This window comes from Dryobates pubescens, chromosome 3 (assembly GCF_014839835.1).
Source record: "Dryobates pubescens isolate bDryPub1 chromosome 3, bDryPub1.pri, whole genome shotgun sequence".
Lineage (NCBI taxonomy): Eukaryota > Metazoa > Chordata > Aves > Piciformes > Picidae > Dryobates > Dryobates pubescens.
The window spans coordinates 43,559,290-43,580,598 of NC_071614.1; the positions used below are offsets into that span (position 1 = coordinate 43,559,290).

At 46.4% G+C, this 21,309-nt stretch overlaps 1 protein-coding gene across 4 annotated transcripts in view; it reads right to left on the minus strand.

Annotated features, from left to right (window-relative positions):
- Positions 1–17,545: 17,545 nt before the first annotated feature.
- The window catches only part of BCL11A (BCL11 transcription factor A), a 71,893-nt gene continuing 68,129 nt past the window's right edge, over positions 17,546–21,309 (minus strand). For 3 of the 4 annotated variants that reach the window (XM_054180060.1, XM_054180059.1, XM_054180061.1), the window contains exon 4: positions 17,546–18,593. In XM_054180060.1, the coding sequence (XP_054036035.1) occupies positions 18,502–18,593 (92 nt within the window). In that variant the 3' untranslated portion in view covers positions 17,546–18,501. The remainder of the gene's footprint in view (positions 18,594–21,309) is intronic. The other variant, XM_054180058.1, reaches the window with a different exon arrangement.

A 21,309-nucleotide genomic window follows, 5' to 3' on the forward strand; every position in this document is an offset into this window, starting at 1 on the left:
ACACTAAAACACAAGTAGTAATGCTTTTTCAGCCCTCTGGATACTTGCCTTCAGCTCAGTATCACTTTCCAGCCTCTATAAATCAAGCAGTCCCCCTACTCCTTCCCTAATATTTTATAAATTACAAAAAGTTGGAGTATTTTTTGGCCCAGCAGCCTCCATCTGCTGTAATAAATGCCTTTACTAATGTTGCTTTATTTTGTCAATATTGCTAGACTTCTTAATGGGACTCTAAGCTCCTGACTAACAAAATATATTATCTGTCATACTCTATATTTATTTTTCCTGCGAGGAACAATGATGCTTTATCATGACCAGAACAAGGTAACAGGTCAGAGCCCCTTAAGTGAAAAAACATATGGGCTGACCAGCCAGTCTCACGTCCCAGTGGATTACCAGGACCCAGTCACCAGTTTCTGGGGCTATGAGGTACCCCTTTGAGAGGGGCTCGGGCGGGCAATACCCCATTTATCCTCAGTGGGAAACAACCCCTGCAAGGACATCATACAGCATGTTATGGATGAGTTTTGGAGATAGACACGAAAACCATCTCCAGCCAGGGTAGTGCAAGGTTGGCTTGCCTTCAGGAAACGCCTGGTTGTATGCAGCAGCTGTGGTGCGAGTAATACAACAAATTCACTTACTGAATGACAACAGCTTTATTGGCAAGCCAATTCAATTAAAGCCACTGCAGCCAACAAAGTCGCAGGCAGTGCTCGCTGCATAACGAATATGGAATCATGCCTGCATTTCCCCAAGTGCCCTCAGCCTTCCCTGTCCCTCTGCATGAGAGGGAAAGGGATGAATGAATTAGGCTCAGATGATGGTAATTAATGGCTTGGCTGTCAGAGAGGCATTTTGTCGTCCCAGCAGTTGAAAGCTCCATATTACAGATAAAGTCCCAGCACTGCCCAGACAGGGCAACCCACCTCCCATGGTGGTGAGAGCAGGGGAGGGGGCAGAGCTGCTGGTTTGCATTGATCAACGCAGTGCGGTATCGATAGGTAAATAATATGTTCATTTTTCATCTTCACAAAACATATCCTTCAGGCTACAGTTACAGCAGCTCAGGCATGAGCTTATTAAGAAAAAAGTATCCTTAATGCTGGGACATAAACAAAACAAATATTCTTATAAAATATACATAAGAATTCATTTTAGCCCTTGGTAACATAGATAAAACTTGGGTATTTTTTTGTTGAAATGCTAGAAATTTGCTCTCTAAGGCAACATTTCAATTGAGACCTCACACACATCACAGAATCCCAGCATGATGGGATTGGAATGGACCTTGCTTCAGAAGGTTCACCCAGAGGAGGTTGCCCAGGATCACATCCAGGTAGGTTTTGCTCTGGCACTCTCACAAGAAAGAAGTTTTTCCTTGTGTTCAAATGGGACTTCCCGTGTTTAGTTTGTGCCCATTGTGGCCATCACTGAGAAGAGTCTCTTGACCTTCACCCTTTAGCTACTGATAAACATTGATAAGAACCCCTCTCAGTCTTCTCTAAGCTAAACAGCCCCTGGTGTCTCATCAGAGAGATGCTTCAGTCCCCTCAGTATCTTTGTAGCCTTTGCTGGACTCTATGCAGTAGTTTCTATCTCTCTTGCACTGGGGAGCCTAGAACTGGACCCAGTACTCCAGGCATGGCCTCACTAGGGCAGCGGGGGAGGAGAGGGTGTCCTTTGACCACACTCTTAATGCACCCCAGAATACTATTGGCCTTTGGGGCCACAAAGGCATCCTGTGGGCTCACAATGAACTTCTTGTCCACCAGGACTCCCAAGTCCTCCTCCAGAGAGCAGCAAGAAGTTAATCCCTAACCTGTACTGGTGCATAGGGTTATTCCCCCTGGATGCAGGACTCTACACTTGCCTTGAGGTTCCTCTCTGTCCAACTCTCCAGGTTGTCCAGGTCTCATTGAACGACAGTGCATCAGTTGCAGGCAGGAACCAGATCTCACCCATTCTAATTTTAATTTCCATGGAAAGAGGAAAGCCTTTACAGATGCCTTCTTGCTCTCCTTTCCCCACCCTAACTTCCAGAGAACCAAGGCTAGCTCAGAGGTTCTCAGTTGCACACAGCCCTAAACCCCACAGCCCTTTTTAATGTGGACCAGAGGCAAATAGAATTCAAAGCAGCAACCAGGAATCACAGGGTGTTTCTGGGCCTTTTGTCAATTTTTCCCTTATGAAATAAAATCTCCCCTTTTCAAAGCATGCCAGTGTAATTGCCTGGCTGCTTTCTGTGTCAAAGTGACCAATACTTTCTGCGCCTCTGGGAATGTAAAACTGAAGAAAACATCACTCATTTGGACGTTCATTACGTGACTCGTTATTGTACATTAAACATTTGTATCCTTAAAATAATGGCCTTGCTATTACCAGCCACAAGATTCCCACTCCCCTGTTCATTTCAAAGAGGGCACTGCTGGTGACACTCAACACTTTGAGGACCATAGCAGAGTGGGAAATATTTCTGATTTGTCTCATAGAAAATACATGTCTCATTTCCAGACAGCATTTCAATATTTATTAAGCAGTAGACTAATGGCATAATCCTTAATCACTCAAATCGGAACTAATGAGAGCAGCTCAGGGTCCACAGAAGTCAAGGATGACGTTTCAATGGATAAGTCCTGATCTTACAGTCCTTGCTGCTGGACTTACTCAAAAGCTGAAGCCAAATACCCTGTAATAGAGATGGGGGATATGAGGGAAGAGAAAGGAGTAGCCAAAACAATTTCAACACCCCCTTATTATGGAATCCCAGCATGACAAGGGCTGGAAAGGACCTCTGGGGATCATCTAGTCTAAGCCTTCTGCTAAAGCAGATTTGCCTAGAACAGGTTGCTCAGGAGTGCATCCAGGTGGGTTTTGAATGCCTTCAGAGAAGGAGACTCCACAACCTCTCCAGGCAGCCTGGTCCAGTGCTCCAGCACCCTCAAAGTGAAGCAATTTTTCCATATAGTTAGGAAACTTCCTGTGCCAGTTGCTCCTTGTCCTGTTGCCAGGCACCACAGCAACAAGATATTTCCTCTAGGCTACACCACCAATCTCATCTAAGGCCACCCCTGGGCAATAGGAAGACCATGATGGATCAAACCAGGATGCTCTGGGGCTGGGTGTATAGCGGGACAGACATCTAACAGTGCAGTCACACTGTCCTTGCAAGTGACTCATTGCCTGGGAGAAGTAGTCCTGAAGCAACCTCCCACAAGGCTGCAGCTGCCACCAGGCATTTTCAAACCAGTCTAGCCAGTCATAGTGTGGGTTTGCCAAGAAAATGAATGACCTTTGCTGGGGTTTTCAGAAGGAAAGAGCACGGTTTGGGTGGGGGGAAATAGACCAGGGCTGTGGTGCTTTCAAGTACAAGGTCATACAACTCTACCAAGGGAGAGACCACAAAGATTGGTGGCATTGGAGACAGAACTTTGTGTCACAAAGGAGAAAATGTATCCCCTGGGTTGGATCTGTTGCTTGGAGCCAAGCCCAGGGAGAAGGTGAATGGAACAAAAGGACCTAGAGAAGCCAGTCCAGCCTTGGTGCAGTACCTGCATCTGCTGCACTTTCTTCTTTCACCCAGTTACAGGCAGGACAAGCTGTGGAGGAGCCCCAGCCTCAAATCCTGCTGCCCACCTTCCTCCAGCCCTATCACAACACTTGCAGAAGTACTTTAGGGAGGCCATTTAAGGAACAAAATCCAGCAACATATTCCAGTGTCCAGTCACCACATGTGCTTCTGCAAGCTCTCCTGTTACTTCATAGAATCACAGAATGATAGGGTTTGGAATGGACCTTTGAAGACCACCTAGTCAAACCCTCCTGCTTGAGCAGGATCACCTAGAGTAAATCTCACAGGAACACATCCAGGTAGGTTTTGAATGCCTCCAGAAATGGAAACCCACAACCTTTCTGGGCACTCCTCAACTCTACTGATATGCAGGGTGGTTATTCTCCAAATGCAGTACTCTACGTTTGCCCTTGTTGAATTGCATTGCTACTTCCCCAAGGTAAAGAGGAATTAATCTGTCATGGTTTCATTCCTGACTCACCAGTGAGGGTAATGCTAGTCATGGTACAAAGCTGATCAGAGAGGTTGAGCATTTCCTCCATTTCAGCATTTACAAGGGAAGCTGATGTCTGGCAATTTCTATTAGTTTAGAAATGCTTAGGGACCTCCAAGAAATTTCAACCCCCCCAAGATAAACCTGCGAGAAATTTAAAGTCTTCTGCCCACTGCAGCACTAAAGAACAGCCCTTCCCTAAAAACATGAATTGTCAGGTATGGGGAAGAAAATATCTTTCTGCCAGGATAAGAGAACAATGCACCTTCTTGCAATTAATACACCATCATAAACCATGTCCCCAGCTCTAGAGATGTGCCTCCAAAAAAAGCACTACACAGTCTTGCACACTCTTAACACCCAATACATTTCTCTTTCATTGATGAAGGGCTAAACTGAGCCCACAGTGCCAGAGACCACAGAGGCTTTCCAATAATCTAATGCATAGACCATGTTAAGCTTTCCCTTCAGGCAAACATGGGAGAAAGATGGTGTGATATAACATGTATTGCAGATGCCATGCTGCAATAGGCACAGGGAGATCCTCAAGAGATAACATGTACTTGCAAAGAGCTAGGATCACTTTAAAGGGAGTGGAGTATGGGTACCACTCACCTGCCCATGGAGAGCAGCTGCCTGGTGAACATCCAGTCCTCCTCACCAGGGAAAACCCAAGCTGGTCACACAAATGAGCAAGTCAAGATGAAGCATTACCAAAGGCCTAGCATGATACATGTGTGAAGTTCAACAGGAAGTACCTTGTGAAAGCCTTCATCTTCCACAAGCTTGACAAGGATGTCCTCTGTTTTCTCCTGCTTCCCTATACCCAGAGCTTGATGGGCATCTGCCCTAAGCTGGCACATATGAGCACACCTCTTGACAGTCCTGGAGCTCTCTGGAGCATGTCCAGAGACATGCTTTTCTAAGCTAGCCAAACACAAATGAAGACCACAGGCATTGCCTCCCAGGTCCAGCCAAAGGAACAAAGCCAGCTCAAGCACAAGGCTGCACAGAGGCTGGTATCACAATGATGCTGGCCAGTATTGGGAACCTAACACACACAGCTCACCCTGTGCAGAGGACCCTCTTATCTTACGACATCCAGAGAGGATTGAGGCAAGTCCACATCTCTCACCACAGGAGCACTACCTGCTCGTTCTGTTTCCAAGCTCTGCTCCAGCTCTTTGCTCCTGTCATGGGTTGATTTGAGCCTACTGATGAGGTTCCATGTGAACATGAGGAAAAAAATTTGCAGTGAAGGGTGCCAGAGCGTTGAAGGAGGCTGGCCAGAGAGGCTGTGGGGTCCCCTTCTCCAGAAAGATTCAAAACCTGCCTGGACAGAATCCTGGTCTGTGACCCTGCTTTAGCAAGGGAGTTGGGCTGGATGGTCTCCAGAACTCCCTTCCAACACCCCCCCACCACGCTGGGATTGCATGATATCAATAGTTTCACAAAACATGGACTTGAGTGGGGAGGGCAAACTCCTTCAATCCAGAATTCACATCATGTTCACCAAGGATTTACTTTTTTAAACCATCATCATTGATTTACTTGATAAACCATTTGACTGTAAGTCACAAGGACATAACCTGGTGCATGTGAATTAGTACACTTAAGGGAATACTGTACATGAACCACTGGTGAAGTGGGAGTTGTGATCTGTTACGACCTCACTGGGTGCCCCATAGTGTGGCACCACGTGCTGAACATTGCCATCCCACCTCTTGTGCAACCACTGGGTTTCAACAGCACAAGATTTCAGTAGAAGGTCATCAATAAGCCCTCATTGAAAGAGATATGCCTTGGTGTCAGTTATGGGAAAAGGGACATCCTTCATGGTTTCAGAAGAGCTCTTGTTTGCCCTCACCTCTCTTGGCTCATAGGTTTGTCCCTATGCCCATCCACACCCTGCAGACCCAGCTTGTAAGTATGTATTAACCAAACATCCTCTCTTCTCCAAAAAAAAGGAAAATACACCATATATGTATGGTTTAGTCAAAGCTTGAAGGAATTCAGAGGTTGGGGCTCAGAAATTACAGGAGACATTTATAAAAGACATTTTCTAAACTAAAACTCCCTGGGCTTTTAGCAATCCTGGAAAGAGAGGGGGGAAAGGGCAAAATGAAAAGGCATGCTGAGGAAACGTTAATTTTTTCCATCAGACTCTTGTGTGTGCCAAGTTAATATAAAGCCTCCTGCGCTTTTACTTAAACAGTGTGGGTAATGAGGGACCAGCTCACCAGGCACAGCTCTCCACTGGGTTTGGCAGGGGGCTGGTTTCCAAGAGGCCAATGGTTAACCATTATGGGCTGAGTGTCCATAGGGCAGAGCCAAAACACCCCAGTAATTAACGATAGGTTAATCGTATTTACTGCAGCTCTGGTGTTCCCAGATTCTCAGACAAAGGCTAAATTCAGGAAAACTTAAAAAGAAACAGATCTTCAGAGCTGATTTATTTGGAATGCAATTAGGATGAGGGAGGGAATCTAATTACCAAGTACTCTCATTCTCCCCCCCAGCTGATTTAAAGAGGAAGCTCTCGGTGTAATAACCACTTTCTGGTTGACTTTACTTCTTAGCATGGCAGTTGTTGAAACAGCTTCAATGTTTTCTCAGCTGCATTTTTATGTCAATACTAAGAATGGGATGAAATGGTTCGGACATGTCAAAGGAGGAGGGGGAAAAGGGAAAAAACAAAAGTGATTGAGGCACTAGTGTGAAAAAACACCCCCAAAATATTTCAGAAGAGCTAAAAATGCACCTGAGGCTGCATTGTGATTGAGGAGAGGCCAGAAGAACAGGTCATACATGTGGCTGTCCCTCCGCTTCCCAGAAGTGCACGTAGGAAAGCGCTGATGGAGTGCCAGGACGGTTTGCCCTCAGGTCTATCCCATGCAGATACATAATTACAATGGGAACCAGTGGCACAAAACCTCACGTTTAGCCCAGCTCGGCAGGATGAGATCGTTAATCTGCGGCAGACAAGGTACCGGAAGGCACAGCCTGACTTGGCGCTGGGTGGGCAATCGCCTGGCTGTAAGCCCTGCATCAGCAGAGCTGGAGCTGCAGTGATTAATGCACATTAAATAGTAATAGAAACACAAATGCAAAGCATCTCTCGCATGCAAGTGGCTGCTCAGCTGCAGACCCTTATGGCCACCCCAAACTCCTGTAGTGAGAAACTCAACCAGCATGACAAAGTGTCCATCCGTTGCAAAACCTCTTGTAATTCAGTGCGTGCACCTTTAATTACTGCACATTATCTATTTCTCCAGGAGCCTCATAGCTCTGATTCTCAAAAGACTTAGATGTGTGCTATAAAGAAAAGTGGTCCCTTCATTGCTCTCATTCTGCTGGTATTATTCTTCCAAGTATGGAATTCCTGTGTGAGTGGATTCTTATCACTAATGCACCCCATGAGGGTGGAAATGGGGTATGTTGCTGGCTTCCACTGGGAATGAAAGCACTGACCTCTTTGGAGATGAAGAATGATTCTGAGGAGCTGGTGGGGAGGATGGGAGCAAAGATGGTTAGCAGAGGTATAGGGTGGGTTCCAGACAATTGCTAAATGTGCAGCTCTGGCAGCTTGAACCCTTTCTCACTCATCTGCTGGGTAAAGACAGAGCCTGACACTGCTTGCAGGGAAACAAAAAGGAGAGAAAAAAATCCAAACATGCAAGAAGACATCTTAAAAGCATTCCCACAGCCCTTTGCCAATCCACTAAATCCTGACCTGGAAGAAAACACCCCACCTTGTCCCAGGCTCTAGTGAGTCATGCCTAAACTTGCCAAGCAATGTGGGGTGAAGGGCCTTGGCCGCAGGGGCTCCCAGCAGGGGAATGGCATGTCCCAGCTGGAGCCATCAGGAAAGATTGTCCCCCTCCCAGCTGTGTCTCCTTGTCTGAGGAAGACTCACCTCTGCCTTCTCACTGCAGTGCAAGAAACACCACTAAAACAAACAAAAAAAACCTCACCAGCCCAAAATCTAAAAAAAACCAAACAAACACAAAACCAAACAAAAAAACACTAAAAAAAACCCCACACAACAACCCAACCACCAACAACAAACAGGGGGAAAGAAAAGTCCTGTACTATATTTCCAGGAGTCCCACTGATTTTGAGGCTGCTTGCTTCTCTTTCTCCCTCCTTAAATCCACCCCAGTGCAACTCTGGGAGTGGCTCATCCTATTCCTTTAAAGGAGAGGCATGTAGGTATGCATGAAAGTAAAACTGAGATGACCTTGAGACAACAAACAGCCTTTCCAGCCCCTGGGACCAAGCAAAGAATCAGACCCTGCATCAACCTCATGATGAGGTGAAAAGGAGGCAGCAAGAAGTACCTTTGGAAAGACATCTGACCCCAGGAAAGATGCCTACCACTCTATTCCAAAAACACATGTGCTCTCAAACATTCTCACTACAGCTGGACATAACCCAAGAAGCCCTTGTCCACCCAACATGCCATGGTTGGCACATGTCTGGGAGGAAGCACTGGACACAAACCAGCTGCTTGCAAAACAGTAATCCCCTATTTCTGTTTATTATCCATGCCCCCTTTGAGCACACATAGCAAGTATACTCCAGCTTCATCCACCCCCTGGTGGCTTCCAAGGAGCCATCAGCTGTCCAGACCAGGACTCTGAAATTGGGCACCAATCCATCCCGGAGCAAACTCTCCCCAGAGCCATTCCAGAACATCCCCAATGCTGGACTAGCCCAGCCCTTCTCTGGTGCTAATCCTGGATACATCCAGCCTTTGATGGCGCAAACATCAGTGTGCAAGGCAGGTCTGCAAGACATGAATGTCATCTGCTTCCAAAAGCTGAAGACTTTCCAGGGTTAAACATGGAGGCTGGATTTAGGACATCACATTGCAAACTGCTGCAACCTCAGCACAAAGGGAAGCTGGGGTTGTTTTGTCTTGGTTTTGTTGTTTTTTAATTCAAGGTCTTGTTCAATATAAACACTATTTCCAAACACCACTAGATCCCCACTTGGACATGGAACTGCATTTAAATTCCCAGGAAGCTCTTACATCGCTTTCATAACTTGCTCGCCATTGGGGTTTTTCTTTCTGATACATCGCCCCTTATCTCAGCCTGACTGTGGGAGAGTGAATCTGGGGTGGGATGCAGAAATATGTTACTTTCTACGCTGTAATTGCAAGCCACACAGAAGAACATCCTTCCTCATTTCACAGCTATGAAGCTATGAAACCGCAACTGCCTTCCCAGTGGTGATAGCGGCCAGCCACGGAACAGTGGGAGCAGGAGGATATCCCCCTGTGCAGATGTTGGTCCCTGCTACCCGTGACATGGTTTCACAGAGAGAAGCTGGGCGACCTGATAAAGCATCCAGGGCTGGAAGGATTTATGAGGCTCCTATTCCTAAATGGAGGGGAAGAGGATCATTTAGGGGGTGCACAACAAGCTGGGTAACAACGTGGAAAATGCCAGCATGCCTGTCTGAGAGATTATCATTGGGGTTAGGCCATGAGCTTTTACATCAGCCTGATATTTACCCTCTGCCTTCCCACAAATTCACTTTATAAAGGACGACTGAAATTCCCTGTCTGTCTCCACAGTTGAGCAATTTTTTTGGCCCCACACAGACATAGAATCATTTAGGTTGGAAAAGCTCTTTCAAGTCATATAGCCCAGCTTAACACACGTTGTTAATACATATGATGCTCCAGGTGCTCCTGTGTGGATTCAGGATGGGATAGGGGAGAAAAACCCCTAATAAACCACCTCTTTTTATAGATATCTGGGGGGGATTTCCATAGTATGGCCTGCTGTATCAGAAAAGGTTTTGTACGTTGGGGTTTTATTTTAGTGTTTCATAGGATGTGCAAGAAGTTCTGAGCCCTCCTTGGTGATGACCCCACCTGGGATCAGCTGAGTGACAGCCCCATTAACACTTCAAGCCCAACTAAGCTAAGGCCCCATATGGCTGCCTAGACAGTACACCAAGCCCATAACCTGTTAAATGTATGATTACTAAACAAAAGAGGTATCTAGCAGGTTTGTTTTCTTTAAACAAACTTTTCAAAAAGGGGCAGGGGTAGAGGAGGGGACAGGGCAAGAAGTTTGTATTTCTAGGGTTTCAGCCAGCCCAGTCCCGACAGCAGGCATTGTATACTACTGCTTTAAGATCCTTCCTGGCTGCATGCATCCATGTATATTTACAAGGAATATTACTTCTTGTTAAAGCATTGTTTGGAAACAAATAAATATTTGATTGCAAGAAAGCTAATAGAAAGGCAGCCTTGGGATGAGAAACAGGTTTCAGTGTACCACTCATACCCAGTGCACTGACGTTCATCTGGAGACAGGGCTTTTCCTCAACCAATTAACAAAACCTCAGGAAAACCCTGTTATTTTGTGACTCAAACCCAAGGCAGTGTGGAAATGGAGCCCAGTCCCAAAGCCAAGCTGCAGGGCTGGGTCTGGAGCTAGCAGTTCCCATCCCAGATTTCATATCCATAATTGGAGAGATGTTCTCCAACTTCTCAAAATAAATAAAATCACTAATTCCTGGGTTTCCGAGGTCTCCCTATTTTACTCAACCCTTGACCTCCATGTTCTGCATAGGAAAGCTGTGTAATGCCTGCCTGAAAGGCAGTCTTTCAGGGTAGGGGTTTTGGTTTGTCTTTGGCGTTTGAAAAGACAGTTCCAGCCTCCCGATGGCTCCAGCATGCAAGTGGCTGGAGAAGGCCTTTTGTCTTTAAAGATGCAAATTAAAGGTACCTCATTTTCTCTTTGCTTTTGAAAAAAACTTCACCTCTGAACTGGGTGGAGAGCAGACCCACCACTCAAAGGCTCGCTCCCTTTTATCCCAGCTGTCCCCACCTTGCATGCCAAACCCTTCTCCTGGCTCAAGACTTTTAACTTCGTGCTTCTGACAAGCAGGGAGGGTAAACATCTTCCAACTTCAGAGAGGGGAAGGGAAATAATAAAATAATTAAGAAAGGCTCCAGGAAGCAAGAAATGGAAAAAACAAAACAAAACTCAGCAGATATGGTGAAGACTCAAATCACTCCCAGTGTCAGTAAGCGCCTCAAACAAAGCCCCGTGGTCCCTCTATGTTTTCTATAACCCGTAATGCTGCTGGCCACATCCCATCAGCCAAGGCAGCCCAAAAACGTGATGCAACATGAAGGACAGGTAGCAGATTGCAAAGAAAATCCCCAAAACTCAGATGGGGTCCCAACCAAACACTTCTTGACCTGTAGAGCGCCAGTGTTGGCAGCAAGAGATGCTCAGGGACCACGTCAGCCGCTCCAGAGATTAAATTCTTAAATAAGCTAAACCCCAGGGCAGGTTCAGACCCCATTTCACACCCTCAGAAACCCACCGTGATGTGGCTTTGTCTCTCATCTCCCCCTCAGATCCCAGTGTGAACACAACACTTCCAACCTGATAAACATTTCTTCCAGCACCTGGACCACCGCTCAGCATCCTCAGCTCTGCCTTCAGCGGCTTCTTCGTGCTCTGACTTACTTTATTCCTTTTTTTTTTTTTCAAAGTACACAGCATGAAAAACCACACACAGGCCAACTTCAGAGCTATTCCCACTAGAAAAATTAAATACTCATAATGCTTTTTTAAAGTGAATTGGGCCCCTTAATTTGCATCTTATAATAAGGATGTTATCATACTGGTTTATGGTTCGGCTCTTTAGTTTCTATCTCTCAGGGGCTAGATTTCCCCTCATGAGTTCAATAGATGTCTGTGAACTAATGTAATTTTTTTAAAGGCTTTTCTTCTGCATTAACACTATAACCTTTATGAGTTCAAGGTTTTAGTCACTGTATTGTGAGGCATACTGCTATTGGGGAGATAGTCACCATACCTGCCAGCATGGCCACGGAGGGTGCTGCAACCTGGTGTTACTCCTGGGCAGCGGGTGGAAAGCTTCCTCACTTACTCATGCTGAGATGAGCTCTCCAATGTCTTCCATCTCTTACATTTAGCTTAATTATAAAACATTGTCACTCGAATATTAAAATAATGTTTAATACACAGAAGGGAATAAGGCAGTCCAGAAAACGGCATAATTTCCCCATGTCTGCCCTGCTAGTCACATGCAATGAGCTCTACTCTTTTTCCCCTTTTCCTGTGCCTGCCTCTTACAGGGATGATGGGAATACACTTCCAAGAGTCTTTTAACAATATTTTAAAGCCAGAGAAGCTTTCCCCACCACCAGTCTTTCCAGGGGTGCCCATCCTCTGATGCTGTTGGGAAGCAGAGCAGGGCTTGGAGGGTATTTGTCCTCCTGTCCCTTTCCAACCCCACATCCATACTGTAGTGTTGGAGTCTCCGTAAGAAGAAAAATAGCAACAACTTGACTAAATCCCAGAGGACATTTTTAAACTTGCCCAAATGAGGGCCTGGGGGCGGATGCTCAGTGTTTCAAAACAGCCAGTCTCTGAGGTGCTCAAACATGCCGCAGGTAGGAGTGATGTTGAAAATGCCAGCCCCTGCTTTAATATACCCCAGGATCACTCATCACCTCCACACCTTATTTTATATTGCCAGGCTCTACTTTAAAAAAAAGCTTTTTTTTTTCCCCTCCCCTTTAATCACTACAGCTGCAGAAGGTGCTATCTCTTCTGCAGAGGGGGTGGGGGGGTGGGGAGGTGGGTAAGAAGTAAAAACAGAGAAAGAAAGGGGATTATAGGAAACAAAAAGCCAACAGGAGCAGCCAGGTGCTGCAAAGCAGCTCTCCAAGGCTCTGAGGGATGTTATTCCCCAAAGCCTCCACATGGAAAAGCTGAATCCCTAGGACCATGCTGGGGGGCATCAGGGGAAAAAAGGACTCTCAGAAGGAGAACATATATTTTTTGAAAAATAGTTTTATCCATACTGGAATTCAGGGTACAGGGGTGTTTGAGGAGAGCAGGGCAGACAGACCTCAACATGCCCACAGACAGGGGCTTTTCTGGACATCAGCCGGGGGACAAGGGCTGCCAGAGGACAACCTCAGCCCACAGGAAGGGGACTGAAATGTCACAGCCACTGGGCTTTGCTCACTGATGCAGGGCTGTAAGAGGAGGTCAGAGAAAGGACAGACACTCATATAAAGAAAAAAAATAAAGGTTTATTTAGGGCTGCATCTTCTATTCCCTCCCTGCCCAAAGTGTCCCAGGTTTGCAAGGGCATAGCTATTTAAAGAGTCTAATGTCATCCCTGTAGGCACTATGAGCTCTGCTGCAGATACTCAAGAAGCAAGTTCCATTTTCTGCTGCCTGTAGGTGTGCTTCACAGGAAGCTCTTGGCCAACAACACCTTTGCCCAACCTCTTGTGACAGATGGGGTACAAATCCAGAGAAACCCAACTGAAAGGGTTAAGCGGACTATGAGTGCTCCGCCTGTGCACTTCCCACCTGGAGCTACTTCCACAACTGGGAAGCATTAAAGGTTTAGCATGTGCTGGTGCAGGTGGTACAGCTTTTGCCTGCAGGCTCTTTGATGCATTGGCCTGGACAAGATCTGGGGATCTTCTGCCAGCCTACAGGAACAACCCAGAGAGAGGCCTCCTCTCACCAAGGGGACTTGGGGCCAGCCCCTCAGCAGCTCCAAGGAGGGTGGGCAGGGGTCTTATTGCTCCATCTAGACCATCTAATTGAGGAAAAACTCCTCTTGTCTGGATATTTGAGGAGATTAAGCCTAGCAACAACCATGCTGGGGAAGGTGGGGAGCTCCAAAGATGTTACCTTTTCTGCACCATTTAAATTAAGATGTAAAATGTGAAAATAACTTGAAAGGCAGTAGCCCTGTTTTATTAATAGCAAGTATTTATTAGCCTCCTTGATTTACAGTAGGTTTCTGAAAGTCATCAGTCCATCACATTCTTCAGCACAGGGGCTGAGGTGTTGTTTTTTTTTTCTTGGTCAACACAATATGGAATATAGATCTGAATACGAGAAGCCAAATACAACCTTCATTTTGCATGCACATATCCCATCAATAGGAGGCCCGTAAATTAGTCCTGTATAGCCCTTAGACACATGCATTTGCGGACATTGGAGGAGAGGTGGGAGCTTCTGTACATCACCACTGGAAACCCAGAGTCATGGAAATCAGGGAAGAGCCACCAGGGATAGAGCAACCTCAGAAAGCATCACACACCCCCCAGCCACCAAAAAAAAAAAACCAAAAACAAAAGAGGTGGAAATCCACCTTGTGATCTTGCTTCTGGGTTTTGACATGAAAATCCCTCTGTTCATCCACCCATCTCACTGCAGTGTTTGAAGCTCACACAGCACAGACACCTCCACCCATCCATTAATTATCCCTATTGCCAGATTCCTCCTTTTTCTCCCACTCTCAACTGTGAGGTTTTGCCTGTCCTGCTGTCTGCAGCTATTTCTGCCCACCACTACCACATCCCTCTGGAACTGTGGCCAATCCAGCATCTCCTAGGGATCACACTGTGCTCATTATGGAGGGCCAGACAAAATTAAATTGGGGCCCACTGGTTCTGCCATCTGAACTTCATCACCACTAAAGACGCAATAAAAGTAATAGTAACAACGAACAAGCCTCTACCAGATGTGTAACTCTATCCAGTGAGATTAAGAAATAAGGGCCCTATTTTGGGTTTGGGGGTAGGTTTTTGTGCTCCCACCTCTCCAACTCCTTCTTTCATTGTGAATAATCAATTATTTGGACCCCTGTAGAAGATGAATGTTAAGAGAGTGACTTTAGGGGGAGAGGAGGTTCAGGGAGTGTTAGGATGGAGCAGCAACAAGGTTTTCTCAACTTGAAGCAGATACAACATACAACTGAACAATGATGCCTAATCACAGTCAAAATGGGAAAACTGGGGGGGGGGGGGGAAGAAACAAAGAAAAAAGGGGGGAAAAAAAAAAGGTACCACTCTCATTAGGAGGAATGGTTGTTTGGCTCAGTCCTCAATAATAATAAAGGCTCACCCCTGTTTTTTGCAGGCATCCAGAGAGCTCAAACACACATAGTAACAGAAGTGGGATGGAAAACAGAAGTACCAGGCAAACAGCATGGTTGGTAAAATAACCTTCAGCAGCCCAGGAAGGATGGCACTTCCCTCCATCTTCCCCCAGGGCCCACAGTTGCATTGCCACCCAACACCACCACCGTATTTCTGAGCCCAATGCTGCTGCTGGTCCCCTTAATCTCTTAGTGGGACCCAACACCAAGCTGGGGTTGGAACAAAACACAAGGGAGTTGGGACTGTTGCTAGAAATCCTGTTCATCAAGGTTTAGATCTGTTTCGGTTTCCCTTCTGGAGAAAGAGCACCCAGTAAGTGACCTCCAACCCGTTTGTTTCATCCCTATCTTTGCACCTTGCAAAAGCCCACAGCCCAAATGTATCACAAATCCAAAATATGATTTTGAAAGCAAAATTTGTTAGACTTCACTAAAGACTTGACCTTTGCTGCATTTTAGTGTCATGAAAGTGTGCTTAGAAAAAAAGAGATGGCACAGTCAAATCCCCTTCCGAGTTTTGAAAGTGGCTTTTTAAAACCAAAAATATCAAAGCTAAGCTAGATAATTCCCAGGTATCTTGCTCATCTTAGTTCCCTGGACTGGGAAAGAGAGAGATTTTCTTTTGTTTATTAAAAACTCCCAAAGTTTGGAGCTTTGGGGGTTTTTTGGTAAAGTCTAAATGTACTTCATTTTTCACCTCTGCTATGCAGACAGACACACTGGGAATATGCCTAAATACAAAATCCCTAAGAGTGTTGTTCCTCTTGCATCAAAAACAGAGCAATTTTGGGCTTTGAAGCTATCAGGTTTACAGCTCTCTGCTTGCAGGAAACCCTTAACTCCTGTTAATTGGCAGAAATTCATTAAGCTTCTGTAACAGGACAGCTGGTGATCCTCTGCACACCCAGATATGGCAGAAGACTTTACAGCACCCAAGTCCTGGCCCTCCTGAAAAGCATCCTACCAATACCCCTAGTTAAAGCACACAGCAGCCCAGGTAGCACAAAACAGTGGGAATTCTTGTAGCTCCACCAAAACCTTGCACCGGGGTTACCCTGTTGCTTTACAAGAGGCACATGGGCTGTGGAGCTATGAGCAGGACCAGGGCCTGCAGCACAGACCCCCAGCACTTAGACTCTCAGCACATGGATTTGTAACTTTAAGGCAACACAAATTCTGCAGCTGTTTTACAGTCCTAAGAGTTGGGGAGCAGGCTGGAGGGGTATATTACATATTTCACTTACCAGGCCATGGCTGGATAAAGCAGAGCACGTTGCATTTTTTCCGCCAGGCAGAACCAGCTTCTTCAAAAGCCATCCATGAACAGTTTTGCCTGTGCTCAAACTAAGTGTAAAGACAGCCACCTCTCAAGGCTGGTCAGCACACTGAAAAACCCTTATCAAGCAGCTTGCCAGCTGCCCTTTAGTATAATCATTACAGGCCTGCTGTAAATACGTACAGGTTATCCCTGGTTTGCAAGATGAAGGAGAGAGCAGAGCAACCCCCTTTGCAATTAATAACCCCAAGAGCCTTGATCTGAAATATCCCAGGGCAGGAGTGGGTGTGCCAGCAGCTAATGAGAGCTGCTGAGTCCTTATTGATGGTGCATTTGCAATCAATCAGATGCTTAACACAACATGATTCACAATTCCAAGACTCATAAAATAAGCAGATACAAAGATGGTAGCACAGACTGAGACAGAAAGAACCTTTATAAACATCTAATGATTAAAAAAAGCATAGAATATATGCAGACTTTTGTGTAATTGGACCCCAAATTACCAGATCACCCTAAAAGAAGCAGCAACAGCTCCTGTTGGGTCAACCCATGTCTTGTGCACCCAAGGGGCTGCCAGCTGGACCCCACAGGCATATGTGGAGGAGTTTCTGCCACCCATCCTAGTCCCTTGTCATGCTTTAAGATAGCAAAGTGTCTGTGCTTGTGCTATGCCCTGGCCCACAGAAGAACTCTAGCCTAGGTTTTTAAAGAACAAGAGCAACCACCACCCATCAAAAAGGCAATGTCATTTTCCCTACAGACATTTTGCCAGGAGGAAGGCACCCTGGCTGGCTGTCACACTCAGATTTTAAGGAAGGAGATGAATAAAACCAGAAATGAGATGGAAGCTAATAGAAGCAAACAAATCAGCTGGCCCCTGCCCCACAGCTGAGCTTCATCCCACTGAAACCAGCAGCGGGTGTCCTGGCAGCTTGACACAGCCAGCCAGCATCTCCACTTGCTACCCAGCTGATTTCTTTCACCAAATAAGGTCTATTCCTGCTCACCAGCACAGTCTTGAGTAGCTACAGCCTATAAATCCATTCGGAGACAGCATACAAGCATGCACTTAACCCATCTTCTGTTAGCAAAGTACCTGGGGCTCTGAACCAGCAAACTCCTTGAGTGGGTTCTTGGCTCCAAGCAAGAGGTGGGGGGGGGGGAAACTGTGCAAAGGCTGGAGTGCTCAGTGGAAGTTATTAAGACCCCAACCTGAGAGCAACTCCTGGTACCCCAGTTTGAGGAAGGGCTCTGCATCCCTTACTATTGACTCATCTCTACTACAAGACTACGGATCCTCCTGAAACTGGGCAGCCAACCTCACTTGTCTTTGGACGGACACTAAAGGATGTTTATGGATCCCACCAGCCCCAAAAGTATGTAGTTTAGCAGCAGAAATGCAATACAACAGCCAGGATCCATCAAGAGGAGGCAGGAGGTGGAGGAGAGCTGGGAGACACCCCCCACCTCAGCATCACTGAACGCCTTTGGTGGTTCACTACAACTTGGGGTACTGTGGCCACAGGGCCAATTACTGGTCTAGCACTGCTGTGCAGCCCCTCCGCAGACACCAACCCTGGCTTTCTCTTTGTAAACTTAGCACTTGGGTTTTCCGCAGCCAATATGGTAACACAAAGTCACACCGGCCACGTGGCCCTTGTTAGCATTAAAAATTAACGACAGAGCAAACAAAACCTAAAGCTCCAACATTTATTATGGGAATTTCCCACCCACCCACAGACCTACACTGTGTTTTGTTTTATTTTTAATGCATCACATTACATGTACCTCCCAAGAAATGGCACATCACGGAGATAACCAACGGGCCAGGTTGTCCACAAAAGTGAAACAGTCTTTATCACAGAGAAAGGAGCTGGTTGAAGCCATCAATAAGCCCTTGACCTTGGTGGGTGGGTTTGCTTTTTTTGTTGTTTTTAGGGGAGGGGGAAGAAAAAAAAAAGGAGAAACAAACAAACAAACAAACAAAAAAAACACCCCCAAAGAAGTTTTGTACTCTATTACAAAATATAAATACGATAGTCTTGCAGGCAAGAGGAGCCCAGGGAGCGCTGCCTTCAGTAGGTGACTTCTCAGGCTCTCCCGGGGACACGGCAAGCCAGCAGGACAGAGGCCACCTCCAGATGCCGAGATGCTGCCAGCCACTCGCCCCAGCTTCATCTCCTTTCAGAATTTAAGTGCTCTTGAACTTCCATCCGAAAACTGCCACACGTCCGGGGCTCCCTGGGCACTGCGCCAGCTGGGGGGGTACGCCGAACCTACAGAGAGCATGGGGACAGAGGAAAGAACAGGTGTGACATGGCCCTCGGTGCGAATTATTCTCTTATTTTATGTGATTTTGTCTTTTTTTTTTTTTTAACTAAGACATCCAGCTGTTGCAAAGAAATACAGCAGGACAGAGCCCTTCCTTCTCTCAGGCCACACTCTTGTATCTGGCATCACTTGGCACCACACAGGAACCATAGAGATTGTTTAGGAGGAAAATCCTCTGGGCTTCACTGAGAAACCAGCATCAGGAGCTCTGTTTGGGCAAGGAACAAGCCAGCCTCTCTGAAAATTTCCACCTATTCTTTCCCCAAATTTGGGGACTTCTCCCAGCACCCATGGTGCCAAAGACCCTCTTAAAGCTATTGATACTTTTAATACACCATGCAGCAGGTGGTTCACAGAGGACTCTCCCCAACTCATTACACCTTGGATATCACACGGCATGCAACATGCTGCAGCCGCAAAGCTTGAGATGCAAAGTCCCAGCCAGGTGAGCAGGCAACTTGCCATTGACTCAAACAGAATGCCAGGACAGCAAACATCCCTGGCTTCGCTCACATGGAGCACAAGAGGGGCTGTAAGCCCCTTGCTCAAGGCCAATCACCAATCGCTGCACTAGCCCAAATGGCAGACTAAGGGCTACCCTGCAGGTGGAGAGGTGGAGAGGCCAGTGCATCATCAGCACACTGCTCAAAATCCACCTCTGCATCCCAACTGGTGAGCCTGTTTCTATGGAAATTGCTTCATTAATACTTAACAGAGTGACTGAAGGGCTATGTGGAAGCTGCCATCAAAACTAAGTGGCTACTAGGATAGATCTTCACCAGATACAATCTGGAGTGTCTCCTCCAAAGTCAAGAGCACATGTCTGATTTGTCCCCACATAGGGCTCATTACTGCTGATGTCCGAGACCCACATACTTCAAGCTGACCTAAAAACTGACTGAGATTTTCAGGGAAGACTTGAGTGTCACAGCCACCCCAGCCAGGAGCCTTATCAACACAATGCTGCTGTAAATTGTACATCCCACCAAGGGTCATGAAACCCAGGGACCAGTGCATCCTGCCACATGGCAAGAAGGGGACTCTGTGCCTGTATCCCTGAAGCTAGTTTGAAACTGGGTCCAAGGAGCAGTGGCTCTTCTGTGACTTCAGCAAACAGCCCCTCCAGCCAGCATCACTGTCCAAGTCAGTACTACAACTTTCCCATGCACCCTCCAAAACGGTTTTCATCCTTTATACAAGGCAAAAAGAGGGAGAGAGCTAAGAGTGGCTGGTATCTCCTTTTTTGGTACAAACCCTGCACTTAGATAAACCCCAAAATTCTATCTCATCAGATACACCAAAGCCTCCTGAATGTCAAGCAAAGACATGGTATCATTCGTTCCTGTATTTATCTAACTATGAATATTTAATTACAAATAATTGAATATGAACATAATAAATATGAAACATCTGTATCCTAAATTCTGGATACTGCTTCAATGCCTTCACTACATTAATCATTCAATTTGGAGGAGATTAAAAACTAACAGCACAGGGGTCTGTACCATAAAAACAAGTTCCTCCTCGAAAGTTGACAAGTTTGATGTTTGAACAACAGTAACACTGTTACCCAAACATCGCTCTCATTTATTGAGACATCTTTTTCCACAGAGAGAAACAGAGAAATTTCTAGGGAGCACGGGTCACGCATGCGCAACACACTAAACGCAGCTCAAGAACACACAAAGGAGCCTCAGGCATCCATGCCTCAACCCAACACATTTCAGTGGGTTCATCGTGCTATGAATTCATCACCACTGGCAGAAAGGATCACGTTAGCAATTTGGTGTTGAGGTGAAAGTGTCTTGTCATTCACAAGCTACACTCTCACTGGCCAGATGGTGTTGAGTCAACTCCCACAGTCAGGACTGCTACTCCCTGAAGCTTCTCCAAGCCACTGTCACAGCCCCACGTGCACAGTCACAAGGCAGTGCAGCGCCCGAAGGGCTCATTTAGCTGAAACCTGTAAAACAAACTCATCGCTGCACAACTGAAAAGAAAAATAACTGCTGTATGCTTTCCACCTTGCAGCAGTGCATGGAGCCCAGATCTACCTAGAGATGCCCACATATTGACCTGTATACAGATACCTGTATATTTGCCTGTACATACGATTATTTTGTATGTGAGGCGTAGTAGAACAGCAGCCGCTGTAGAATAAGACATAGGGTTCAGTGCCCACTCCAAAAGACAGCCAGGCTACACTCAATCCCAGGCAGACCAGCTAACACAAGTCTTCTAGACAACATCTCAAGCACAGTGGAACAGCCACCAACAAAAATAGAGGGAGAATCCGTACAGACGTTCCATGGCACAGGATCAAAAGCTGTGTCATCAAGGCAGCAGCAAAGCGCTCCCTGCATACGCCAGCACTGCCAGGAATGGTCACTGCATCCATCCCCTTCACCTCAAGCCCACTGTGCTGGGACCAGACCCTGCCTCCCCTGCACTGTGCTGGGGGTCTGCTAGAGAGCAGCATGGGCATCTGTGCAGCTCTGGCTTTGGCATGGCATCTGCCTTGGAGACAACCAGGGGATACTAGCCTGGTGAAGGGGAGCACAAGTAGAGGATGCTGCCAGTGCTTTTCTAGACCCCCTGCACACTCAGACAATGCAGCCTTCACTACTCATGTCCCAGGACTAAAATGGAGTTTTATTATTT